Here is a 13,071-nt window from a genome sequence, read left to right as displayed (position 1 = left end):
GGAATTATCCTCGTCTGCCCGTGGTCACCAAAGGGATAGACGACCTCTGGCAGGCCGACCTCGTGGAGATGAGCACGGGGAATCTCAAGGGGCTTCACAAGATCAACAAGGGGTTCAGATACCTCCTCACCGTGATCGACACTTTCAGCAAGTACGCTTGGGCGATACCCGTTAAAAACAAGATCGGGGTCGAGGTCGGCAAAGCTTTCGCTTCTGTTCTCAAACAGAGATCCCCTTGTTTCCTGCAGACCGATCGAGGCAGGGAATTCTACAACTCTGCCTTCGGGAGGATGCTCAAGGAGAACGGTATTCTTCACTATTCAACCTACAGCGAGCTGAAAGCAAGCATCGTGGAGCGATTCAACAGGACCCTCAAGGGGCTCATGTGAAAACGGTTCACCCTCCGAGGGAACTACAAGTGGGTGGATCTGGTGCCCGAACTGGTGGAGGAATACAACAAGCGAATTCACAGGACGATCGGGATGAAACCCTTGGAAGTGACCAAGCGAAACGAAAGGTGGCTGCTCTCCGAAGTGTACTGCATACGAAACACTGGCGAAAAAATCAAGAAACCAAAGTATAAAATAGGAGACAAGGTGAGAGTGAGCAAGTTCAAGCGCCCCGGAGTGTTCGACAAAGGTTTCACTCGAAACTGGTCTACAGAAATTTTCACCGTGACCGATGTTCTCCTGCCTTCATCACCTCCCTACATCCCCACCTACAAGCTGAAGAGCACCGCGGACGGTGAGGACATCGAGGGTCGATTCTACGAGCAGGAACTCTCCGCCACTAGGTTCCCGGACGCTTACCTTGTGGAGAAAGTGCTCCGACGCAGCAAGAGCAAACTTTACATCAAGTGGCTCGGTCTTCCCTCTTCGCAGAATTCTTGGATTGATGCCATCGATATCGTATGAGCTGGGAGGTGATCAAGAGGCTCCCGGGCGTTGGCGAAGGTAAAGGAAGAAAGAAAAATGGCGAATTGCTCCCCGAAAGTATCAGATGCCTCATCGTGGGGCCCTCGGGTTGTGGCAAAACCACATTGATGGTAGACAATTTCATCCTGGCTCCCCACTGGCTCGATTGGGAGAGCAGACACCTGTACGTCTTTTCCAAGAGCCTCGAGCAATCGAAATACCGGCAGCTGATTGCAATTTACGACGATCTGGAAATACCACCTTTGCCTCGCAGATGGTACCTCTGGACGTTAGTCGTGAGAATTCGGTGGTTGTCTTCGACGACGTCATCCTCGAGAATCAGGAAGAGGTTCGCAACTACTTCACTCGAGGCCGCCACAAGGGCATGGACTGCTTTTACTTGGCTCAGACCTTCACGAAGATCCCCAAGCAGCTGATCAGGGACAACGTAAACTTCATTTGCTTGTTTCGGCAGGATGCCACCAACCTCAAGCACGTGTACGATGAGTTCGTCGGAGGGGATATGACGTACGAATCGTTTCGCAACCTCTGCACGCATTGCTGGAATGCTGACGACTACGGCTTCGCCACGATAGACATGACTCGCAAACCGAACCAGGGGAAGTATCGTAACAAGATCAACGAGTTTATCGTGATAGAAAATGTAATATAATAGTACGATGCGAACAAAAAGAAAAAATGAATACATCACGATCTGCTAATGTAATCAATCTTCCTGTGAAGCTGCTCTATCAGATCTTCAAGATTGTGTCGGGTAAAGAAGAAGATAACATCCACAGAATAATTGATATCGCAGATAGTTCGCCAGTGTTCGCCGTGCCGTGCCAGATGATCATGAAGGATCACATATTTAAAATCACGGGGAAAAATATCGTCAATACCGAAGATCTTCACGCAATAACAGACGAAATGGAAGACATGCTTGATGGATATCATAAGCAGAGTGTTAGAAAATTTTCAGATGCATGGTATGAGATGAACAACGAAAAAGATAAGATTATCAACAATATCATTTCATTGACAGCTCTCTCTTGTTTCTTCCGTCGAAATAAAATAACAAAATTGTAAGAAAACAGATAGGCCTAAAACTTCATTTTGCGATGTGCAAAAGGAAAGCCGAAGAAAACATCAAGTTGACCGAGTACCTTGCTAAACGATTCAAATGGTGGAAGGAAGAGAATCGTGGATATTATGAGCAGAAGAAGCGACAGGAGCAACCGCTCATCGATGCGATCGGTGACCTGGGCAAAGAAATCAAAGATGTTGCCGAACATAACAAGGACTTGATCACAGAGTTGGTGCCGGTGGCAGTTCGCAACATTACGGACTATCCTCCCACTCCTCCTTCACCCACCACAACTCTCCAACACTTCCAACTGCCGTCGCTTCTCACTAGGTTTCCGTCGCCCAGCAGCAGCAGCAATTCATCTTCCGTCGAGGGAATACGATTAGGACCGACCGCAGCCAAATATCTGAGCACCAAAGGCCATGACAGAGACGAAGTTTTCGGTTTGTATCCATCACCCGACCCTTCTGGGAGCGTCGTGTGGAAGATAGGCAGTTGGCACGTCACGTTCGACAAGGACGATATCATCATCTACAACTAGAGCCGAGCGGGACGTAGAGGTTTCTTCAAGAATTACGCAGGCACACCGGGACTATGGGAACTGATCACTAGAAAACGCCCCGACGCCAACGTGTATTTCGAAGAGGATTACAACAATTACAAGGAAATTCTCAAGATGACCGATGCTTTGTATCAGAACAACGACCGATCTCAGAACAGGGTCAAGTCGAGTAGCAGCGAAAAGTACAGGAACATCATCAAACCGTTTTGGAACGAAATCAAGCAGCAACCTGGCACCACTCGCCTGCCTACTGGCAGCGGTATCAAGCGCTACTCCAATTTGTCCGTGGAATTCGTGTGGCTGGACGACGTTCGTAAACTCGTGGACCGGCTGCTGGTCATCGCCGGAGAAGAAAGGGCCGAAAACCGAAACTTTCACAACGAAAAGGTTGGCATCGTGGACATGATCGTTTCCAAACTAAGCCGCTTCATCGTCAACGAACCGAAAGGCATCGCGTATCTGATCAACATCATCAACATCTTGCCCCCTCGATTCTGGAAGCTGGCGGAAGGGAAGGGACTCATCAACGACATCATCAACAAATTGCCTTTCGAGATGCATATTCCCGGCTACCAATACTGCGGTCCCGGCACTAAATTGGACGCGCGACTGGATCGCGGTGATCCGGGGGTTAATCCCTTGGACTCTGCCTGCAAAGACCATGATATTGTGTACCGGGACAAAAGGGATCTCGCAGCAAGGCACGATGCCGACATGCAGTTGGAACACCAGACTTTCCGGAGGGTAGTCAGCAGAGACGCCGGCATAGGTGAAAGACTGGCCGCTCTAGGAACGGCAATGGCAATGCACACGAAAAGAAAACTCGGTTGGGGTTTGTAACAAATTTGTATTTATTTCATTTCAATAAAAAATATCAAAACTGTTCAATGATTCTCTCGTTCTTTACATCGTAAACAAACTTTTTCCCCGCAATCAGGATCACGCTGCATACTGTATTGTTTGGGATCACCTCTTGGAAATCCACGACAACCTTGATGCTCGTGCGATCGCTGATCACCACCTGCTTGCGTTTCGATGTGTTGATCACGTACATCGGACGTTTCTGGATAAACTCCGCTGGCGTGTAGTACATGTCGGTAGATCCTTCCATGGTGACCCTCTTGAACGCTGTGTAAGCTTCGTACAGCTTCAGGTAATCATCTTCCGCGAGGTTGTAGTTCTCTCTGGGGAAAATCTCGTTACGTCCGTTCTTAAGGTAAATGTTTCTAACTTTGCAGTAGTCGAACATACTCGAATCCGCATTCTGACTGCCATCGCTACCGGTTTGAAACACAACCACCACGAAGTCGGGCATGTCGTACTGGATGCTGTTGAACTGTGTCGTCACGTCGAACTCGAAGTATCGCCCGGACACTGTCCTCTGCAAGAATTGGTACATCTGAAACTCGAGCGGGATGTTCGGGTTCTTCAGGATTTCTGCTTTGATCTTCATGGCGTGGTTAGCTTCGTATTCAATGATCGGCATGCGAAGTTCCATGGATTTTATCACGCACTTACCCTCGGACGGGAGGCTGCATCGTCCACGGCGCCCCCAGCCGTCGCGGATTTCCATCGCAGAAACAAGTTGTTGTCGTTGGACGCTCTCTTGAAAGTGATCCTCAGACCGCCCTTCCACATGATTTCCTTGTAGTCGGAGAAGAATCCATAGAGGAGTCGCAGAGGGAATAGCACGGTGCTGAGTTTACCGGGTAATTTGTTGTCGGTTTTGAAACCCGCCGCTTTGTAGTACGAACTCTCTGGCTTCGAGAGCGTCATGGTCGCCACGATGGTCGAAGTTAGTCCGGGGTTATCCATCCTGTCGATGACTGTGCCATGCTTTCTCACTTCCACCTGGGAGAAGAGGTGAGGGACGAAATTGTCTTTCAACCTGATGTTGGCTCCTGCGGGGTAAGCTGCATTTTCGTTCCTGGTGACAATTTCGAATCTGATGTAGAAGTCAGCGCGTTGAGGATGCACAAACTCGTCACCAACGTCCACATCAAATTCGATGTCCTTGTTCGGTTCGTTGAGGTTGCCAAACGTCCTTCTATTGGGAGGGAAGGACTGCAGTTCGTAACTTTCTACGTGATCCATCGTGTTCTTTCGATTAACCGTCTATTTTATTACAAGATAGCCAGTACAGCCGTGCTCATGGCTCCGGCGAAATCCACCAATTTGCCTTTCTCGTTCGTTATAGTCAGTTCTACTTCACTAAACTTGTCGTGCTGGATGGGAAAAAAGATCAGTTTGACTGGTTCGTAAAGAATCGGCTCCAGGAAATCCGAATTGGGCTTGAACGTCGCAATTATACCGGTTTCCTTGTGTGTTTGGTCCCGATTTGCGTCCGTCGATACAACCATGCCCTGAGCCAGGTTGCAATGTACGTTCAAAGTTTCTATGGACTGGAATTTGGGAATAGAGGACCCGACGTGCTTGATTCCCGGCGCCAACCTGCTGTCGTTAGGGAAACCCAAGAGTTCCCCGATGGATCCGAGGTTTATTTCTTCTGTGGCGGACGTGATCTCCACGCGATGAGTGACCGAACTCTCGGACAGGATGACGTTCGAAGGCAATTGGGCTTGCAGCGTAGTCAGGTTATATTGTCCAGGCGAAACGGTGATCTTCTTGCTTCCCACGTGGAGGGTGTTGTTGTATTCGGTGACGTTGCGAATCAAGTACATGCTGTAGAAAGCCACGAGCCCCAACGACTCTTATTGCAGAGTACTCCTGATTACATCGTAATGGAGTTTCAGTTTGAGGATTGAAGTCTCGCTGGACAAATGCAGAACTAGCATTTTTCTTTTATCGCTATTGTTTTATCAAATCCGTTGCTCTCTGAAACATTTCCAACGATGTCGAGTCGCCGCTGCCGGTTAGTTGCGAAAGAATGACCAGCATTACAACGCAGAGATGACCACAGACCACTTCGTCGAAGCCCTGCATCCTTTCATCGTTGTAAAATATTTCGGACGTCGATTTCAGGTAGTTCACAAGCGCGAGAAGCGGAACGCCACCGAAAGAATAAAAAACGAAGGCGCTTCCGTCCTCAGCAATCCAATAACATACCCAGTGGGTTCCCGGGTTGAGAGAATTATCCAAGTTGACCACTCCGCTTTCGCCGACACTTCGGTGTCCGTTAGCAGGCAATGTATCGGACATGAACACACCTCTGAAGTTTATAACGTTGAACAATTCGGCTAGAGACTCAATATCTTCGTTTGAAAGGGGCACTTTTTTTTAAAGTTGAATTTCTTCAACGCTGCTGCGGTGGTTTGCTTCTTCGTTCTTCTTCTCTTCAATCCGGAACCAGTAGCGTTCATCTTGTTTTCCACGGCGAGGTTGTGTCTTTTTTGCTCTTCGAGCTCTTTTGTGTTCTTCTTGGCATCGATCACGGTTTTCGCGATCGCGGCACTGCCACCTGCGAGACTTCCCACGGCTCCGAGAGCAGCGAGGATCGCGGGAATGCTGAAAATGAAACCTCCCTGCTTTCTTGACCTAGACTTTTGCAACTTACTTAGCTGTGGCCTGCTGAGAAGGAGCTTCATCCCGTGCCCCTTCTTTAAACATTTGTTTTTCTTCTCGCGTTGCTTCTTCGTGATTATATAATCAATGCCCGAAACCTTTTTGAGTTCCGAGTAAGGGATTTGATAAGCCACTCCTTTCGGACGCATTGCGAAGAACTCCTATTTTATTATGTCTATTTATTTACTATTGACTTACTGCTATCCGTGAACTGCATTCTGATTCAGCTGCTGCCTTCTTTTCTCTCTGTGCCAACCCCAAGACCAACATTGGGATAGTGTAGGAAAGACCAATAAATGGATAGAAAAGGTTTTGGTGATACGATAGGGAAGCGACTGCCGTTTATTTCAGCAAAAAAAAAATAGATGAATGTCGGAAATGAAGTGAATGAAGAAGTATTTACAGAAGCATGTGTGTATGTGCGAAGTGGATTCGTTATATACAGGATTAGAACTAGTCTAATTACAGTTATTGCATGATTTGAACTTCTCTCCGATTGGTGAATAGCCCCATGGAACGGTGTGAATACCGCAGTTTAAAACTTTTCTCTTGTCGTCCTCTGCATCCAACGCCACTTTGTTCAGTTTTACGGTCTTCACATCATGGTCTATGCTCTAGAACCTCCTCTCTTCCCGCAGGATGGGAAGTTTCTTCTTCAGGCATTCGATGTAATCCTCGACGTTTAACTTCCCCTGAACAGTGCTTTTCCCAACTCCCTTGGACTTCTTGATGGTGGCGACGGTCGTTCTGATACAATACGATTTAGCCCTGAGTCCCACGAACTCTCTGATGATCTCACCGTTCATTTCGTCCTTCATCAATCCGGGAACTTTCTTGTTTCTTGGCAAAATGTTGTAGGGGTTCGGCTGTGGATAGCTCGAAGTGTCGAAATGTTCCTTCAATTCGGTTACCATGCCCCTGTACGGATCTTCCTTCATCACATAAACGAAACTGTCAGTATCCATGTAAGCGATCTGGATTTGATTTTTGTATCGTGACTTCATGATGTTGTAGTGGAACTCGTACATTTGCAGTTTCGACAGTTCAAGAATTGCAGCCCCCACGTACGTCGGTTTGTTGAACGTAATGCAGGATTTGTCAAGATGAAGCAACGTCAGGTTCTCGGTGAAAATTTTCCTGCTCTTGAAGCGTGGGTTGGCAACCCACTTCATGCATTTTTTTCGTCCGAAACTATCTTGACGTCCTTATATTTCCTTACATTCTCCATTGTTTTTCCGTAGATGGCGTTGTTCATCAGTTTATACATATCCTTATACAGGTCAGATGTCGCCACCTGCCGCTTCTGGGTGTTCATGTTGATGTATGGTTCCAGCCATTTGCCCTGAGTGAATTTCAAAACTCTGTGCACTTCAGTTAAAACAAGGCCCTGCTGGAGATAGAATTTCAGCAGTTTGCAGTGCACTACGTAATGATCCTTCCTCTCCAACGTCAGAAGCAGTTTTGGTTGATTGGACCGAGGAGGACATTTAAGCTCAGACGCCAGAGGAAAATCCGAATGGAGCTGGTGCAATTCTGAAGGATACTCCAAGTCTACCTCCGCGAAGTATCCTGTCGATCCTTCAAAATTATCCTCTTGAAGCAGATGTTTCAGTCCTTCTTCGGTGATGTCCGACCACTCGAAATTAGACTGTGGCACCTTCTGCGTCATCGCATAACCATACAGGTTGTTGGCGTCCAAGTATATTATGTAGCTGGACTCCTGATTGGGATCGTACTCGTCTCCCATGTACTTGTTGTTTGCTTTCGCATGTCTTAAACAACATTGTACGATGCCGCCCCTGATACATTTCTCGATGAAAAGCTGCATGTCACATTGATCTTCCGCGAAAAGTTGCAATCGGATGCTACTGTAATACAGCATGGCATTCCAGGTGAATCCCGGAAGACTCACGAAGTGCGCAGGGTCGACTTTGTAATCACGAATAGCGGTTTGACGAAGCGCTTGGAGCACGTCAAATATGAGAAGTACGTCCAGCTTCAAGTATCGATCGTGGAAATCACCCAGCGAGCAGCATAGAAACTCGTTCCACATACGTTTGGCGTGCGCGTAGTCTTCGTCGGAACACACGGAGTCCCTCAAGGTTGAATTGAAAGCGTCTTTCGACGGAAGATCCGTCTCGTCGAACTTTTCGGGCCCGTCGACGTACTCATATGGGTACACTCCTTTCCTTCGAATAGCGTCCAAGGACACAACTGGGAAATGATCTCTGGTAACTTCCGGCACGTCCAACATGGCGACGCATTTTTTAAGGCTAGCCTGGAGAAAGCGGTAAGAATCGATGAATCTAAGTTCAATTCTTCTGTATTTGGCTTCTTGCCAGCAGCGCACAACGTGCACTCATCGTCGCAGGGGATCATTTTGCTCATCTTACCATGATAGCCCGGTGGAATATTCACCCACTTGCTGATAGTAATGTATTTCTCATCGGTCTCGGCAATCACACGGATGGATTTTTTGTCATAGCCCAGCTCTTTGACGAAATGATGAAGATCATAATTGCTGAGCCCGTGGAAAAATACCGGTACAAACTTGGCAGTTTGAAGCTTCAAATTGCATATATGACATAACGGACGGATGTACTGGCCCGTTACGTGATTGTGGTGTGCCACTTTTATCACACAATCATCAAATTTGGACCCGCAATTTGGACAATGTGTTGCACAAAAAAACCTCAATTCTTCGTCTTCGGTAAGATCATTCATGGGTTTAGTCCTGAACAAAACATCACCCCATTCCTCCACTTCCTTGACTAGGAATTCCAGGAAGCGTTTTCCAGCCTCGGGTCCCCGGTAAAGAATCGGTTCCTTGCTATCTTCGTCCGCTCCTGCCATCCAGTGCACGTAGTATGCGAAACTGCAAGGTATGTGCTCGTGGTAGGCAGTAGTTCTTGATTTCGCCGGATCGGGGTCGCAGATCGCCATGGGCTTCAAGAATGCCTCGAAGTCCGCAACGATGACAACGGGGACCTCCAGCTGGGACTTGTACTTTCTGAAGAAATGAGAACCACCAGGGAACACGCACCTGGATGGTTGCTGCTGTAGACTTTCTCTGAGGTTCTCCTGCAGCCTCTCCTTGGCGGTTCTTGAACCTAGATTGCTGAAAAATGCCATACATCGATAACAGATTTCGATTTGTTGTTTATGTTTCGTTATCCCACTTCTGGCTAGCTTCGAAAGATCACGGATGAGGCAATAATGATGCTGTTTCACATTTTTTATCAACAATATGAGCACTACATTCACCTCATCACTTACAATTTTGCTGATCCGAAGCAGAAAAATATCTACTTTTTTGTTGCTGATTGTATATCCGTACACATTTACACCGATTGGAATCTCGTTTTTTTGTTGATAGGCTTTTCCGAATTTTTCGATTTTTGCCAGCTGCACAGGAAATGTAACGTCTTCGAAATATTCATCCAATTCATTCTCGTACTGGCTGTAACTTCCAACGCGCACAGAGTTTTTTGTTTTATCATGCAAATGGGCCAGGAAACACCATTTGAAACACTGGTTGTCGTTGTTTTCAATGTTAAGAACGGCTTTCTTGTTTTTGATCATCTGCGGGAGCTTCACGTAAGTCGATCCCGAAAGAGGCTTGTATTTGCTTATGTTGATGTTGATGATGTGTGTAGTGTTGCAAACACTCCAACCCGATCTTTTGCCTTGAAACTCTTCCTGCTTCCGGACGATCTCATTCACTAGCTTGTCGTAAAGTTCGCTTATCGCCTCCCTATCACTTTCCAGCAGAAGTTGTTGCTTTGTTCTACTGGAGAACACGTGAGTTTGTTCTGACGAATGCTTCTGGAACAATGAATCCAAAACCATGTCGAATTTGAAGGGGCCCTTGTCGAGAGTGGAAACCAAAATCTTAACCACTTCTGCTTTCTTCTCCTCCAGGAAAATTTCGGCACTACAGGGCAAACCCCTATTTTCACTGCTGAGACTGTAATTTGCCAACATATTCCTAAAGGCCGTTCTCTTCGGTTTAATGCATTCTGGATTGCGTGCTTCAGCCGATTCTATGATCTTCGTTCTCTTTCCATGGCTCAACTGGTCATCGTTTGAAGACTGCTTTCGCTTTACCCCACTCTTCTGATTGACGGTCAAATTTTCTGTTGTTATCATTTTCCTGGATGTTGGGGAAGGTTTGGTGATGCTGGCGGGTTCTTTCGACGAACCAGGCCGTTGAATACATCTTTGTTTATGCCGACTTAGGTTGGACTTGGTTTGCGGGATATTACAGAAGGGGCAGGAAACTTGGGGTTGTTTCGTCTTCGGAACTGACGACGCAGTGGATGTGTCTTCTGGCTGCGACATTTTTCTGCAACAGAGAAAGCCAACTTTTCAGGGATAAGCAATAGACTATTATATACACATTGAGGCCATTGATTTGATTCAAATCTGTAAGTAAGCAGTAAGACGCATCAAGATGCCGAACAATATCTTCGGTCACTCCAGAGGCGACACGGATACCGAGCCACCCGACAACACTGAAATTCTAAAACTCGACCAACGAGTGAAGAAACTTCGCAGCGACCTGCTGACTCTCCAGAGCACTCTGTCCTCGAGCCTACAAGATGAGATCGCAAGTCTGCAGAAAACAGTAGTGGATCCGATCCTGAAGATCGAAGCGGAATTCAAATCACTGTTCGCCAAGTATGCTGATTTAGCATCCTTGGAAAGTTTGAGCGGTATTCAGGAAACAGTAAACAACCTGCGAGAGGAACTATCTAACCTACAAAAATCCAGAGACATTATTCAACTAAAAACTAAGTTTGAGGAACAGGAAACAAACATCCAAGCTAGCTTGAGCGAACTTCAAAATGTTATTTCTAACATTAAGATCCAACTTGAAACCAATCCGGCACCCGAAAACATACTTCTGATCAATCGAGCAGTGGCCGATCTACGAAACGAACTCGGTAGTTTTCGGGATGAGATCCCGTCTCTGATATCCTTCGCAGAACTTGAAAACTCGGTGAAAAACATCAGGGAGAAACTTCAAACCGTCGAAGAAGCCATTGCCAACTTTCCTTCGTCCGAGGAACTGAAAATTATAGGAAAGTCTGTGGCCAACATCAAACTGCAACTAGAGACGTACGAGGATTTCGGTAAAATCCAATGCACCGTAAGCCAAATCGAGGACACTTTGTCGACCATGAGAACTGATCTATCGACCGTGCAGGAAGCTTTGGAATCGAAATTGCCAGGCATAACGGAAACCCTGACCACCGTTCAACAGCAAATTGCCAAGCTGGAAAGCCTTAACACTGAAACAGAACTTTCACACTTCCATCACCTGATCGACGACATACAGAGCAAGTTGGAAACACTGCAGCAATCAACCCCTACACAGGACGACATGACGCGACTCCGGGATGCTCTGGGTACAGTAGCCGATGCCAGTGAGCTGGACACCGTGAGAAAAGCTTTGACCGCGCTGCAGAATACAGTCGCCAACTTACCAACATCGCAGGAACTGAAAGCCGTGAAGAGGACAGTGAATCGTTTGCTCAAATCCGAGGACGTGAAAAACATTCAGATTGAAATCGTGCAAATTCGAGACACCATCGCCACGATGCCCACCAACCAGAACGTCAACGAGCTGCACACTCTGTTCGCAGAAATCAGAAATCAGGTTCACGACCTCGCGACACAAAACTCTAAACTGAGGCTCGTCGAAAGCTTGCAACAGATCATCGCAAACGTGAAACTTCGAATCGACGACGTGGAGACCGGTCAAGAGTCTGCTTTGGCTGATTTTGCCGACAAGCTTCGCGAACTGAACGAACACTTCAAGCAACTTCGCGTGGAAATCAAGATCAAACCTTCTTACGACAGCATCGTCAACCTCTTCAGCGAACACCTGGAGCCCGTACAGAACAAACTGGACGACGTGCAGGAGGAACTGCGAGCCAACGTCGGCAGTCTGAACGTTAGCCTCGACAACTTAAAATCGACAGTCGTCCTAGAGATATTCAGCATCCCAAATCGAGAATTTCCGTCCCCTTTCAATCCACGAAGCAAACTCTACATGCTCACTCCTGTCAAAGCATACCATCAATTTTACCTCAGGGGAAAACTTCAGTTTGTCAAGGTAACTTACTGGTCGCTACTGCAAGCCCTTCACTATCCGACTAAGACTGTGACGAATATAGGGAACGAACCTAAAGTTCGTAATGTAGAGCTGGTTGATTTCACACATCCCGAAAGTGGAGAGACTGCATATGCAGAGGATGCTTCGCAAATCATAGACATTCAAGTCGGTGATAAACTGTATGTAGAGAACCCCACGCTCTCACCAGCACAAAATCCCATCGTCATCGTGTTCCTTTTCTCACACGACGTCCAGTAGAAGCAAGTAAAATTTTGTTATGTAAACTTATTAAAGATTAAACGAGACTTTCCTGATTAGCACAAAAATACACTGATATTGTGTGATCACGAGATAATTCGAGTTAATAATATGCAATGTAAAAGTAAATTCCAAGTTAACTCGGGTTAATAAAGCAAGTAAAAACATAATTGCTGTACTTACCTCTGTTGAAGTAAAGCTGTTCTTTCTCCTTCTTGAGAAAATTATCATGCAATTGAACACACCGTGCACCACAAGCACATATAGATCTCAGTCACTAGAGTTAATACAGCAAAAATGTCACTAACAATTCACGGCAGGAATGCTGTTAATAAAAGTCACTCGGTCATCTTCTCGCTAAGCACTGCGAAAAGTCGAGGCGATGTATGGCGTGGTAGGAAACAATATCGATCCGTCTAGGAGTTGACCTACATACATCGTATGTAATGTAAATAGCATTAGCGACGACTCCTATACAGATATTTTTACTGGTAAAGATTTTCTTTCGAAGCCAACGCCCTTTTTTCCCTTGCGTAATTAACCAGAACAGAGCCGCCCGAACGGTGAAAAGATGATCATCGGTATAGGAAATTCTGGAATTTGTATT

The 13,071-nt window shown here is 46.5% G+C and overlaps 1 protein-coding gene across 1 annotated transcript; it reads left to right on the top strand.

Annotated features, from left to right (window-relative positions):
• The first annotated feature begins 482 nt into the window (after nt 1-482).
• On the top strand, nt 483-914 carry LOC146004787 (uncharacterized). The gene has a single exon (XM_083143810.1). It carries the CDS (start codon nt 483-485, stop codon nt 912-914), a length of 432 nt encoding a protein of 143 aa, XP_082999936.1.
• The last annotated feature ends 12,157 nt before the right edge of the window (nt 915-13,071 follow it).

This window comes from Lepisma saccharinum, chromosome 22 (assembly GCF_977018435.1).
Source record: "Lepisma saccharinum chromosome 22, izLepSacc3.1, whole genome shotgun sequence".
NCBI classification, from domain to species: Eukaryota; Metazoa; Arthropoda; class Insecta; order Zygentoma; family Lepismatidae; genus Lepisma; species Lepisma saccharinum.
This window is presented reverse-complemented; position numbering and strand designations above follow the sequence as displayed.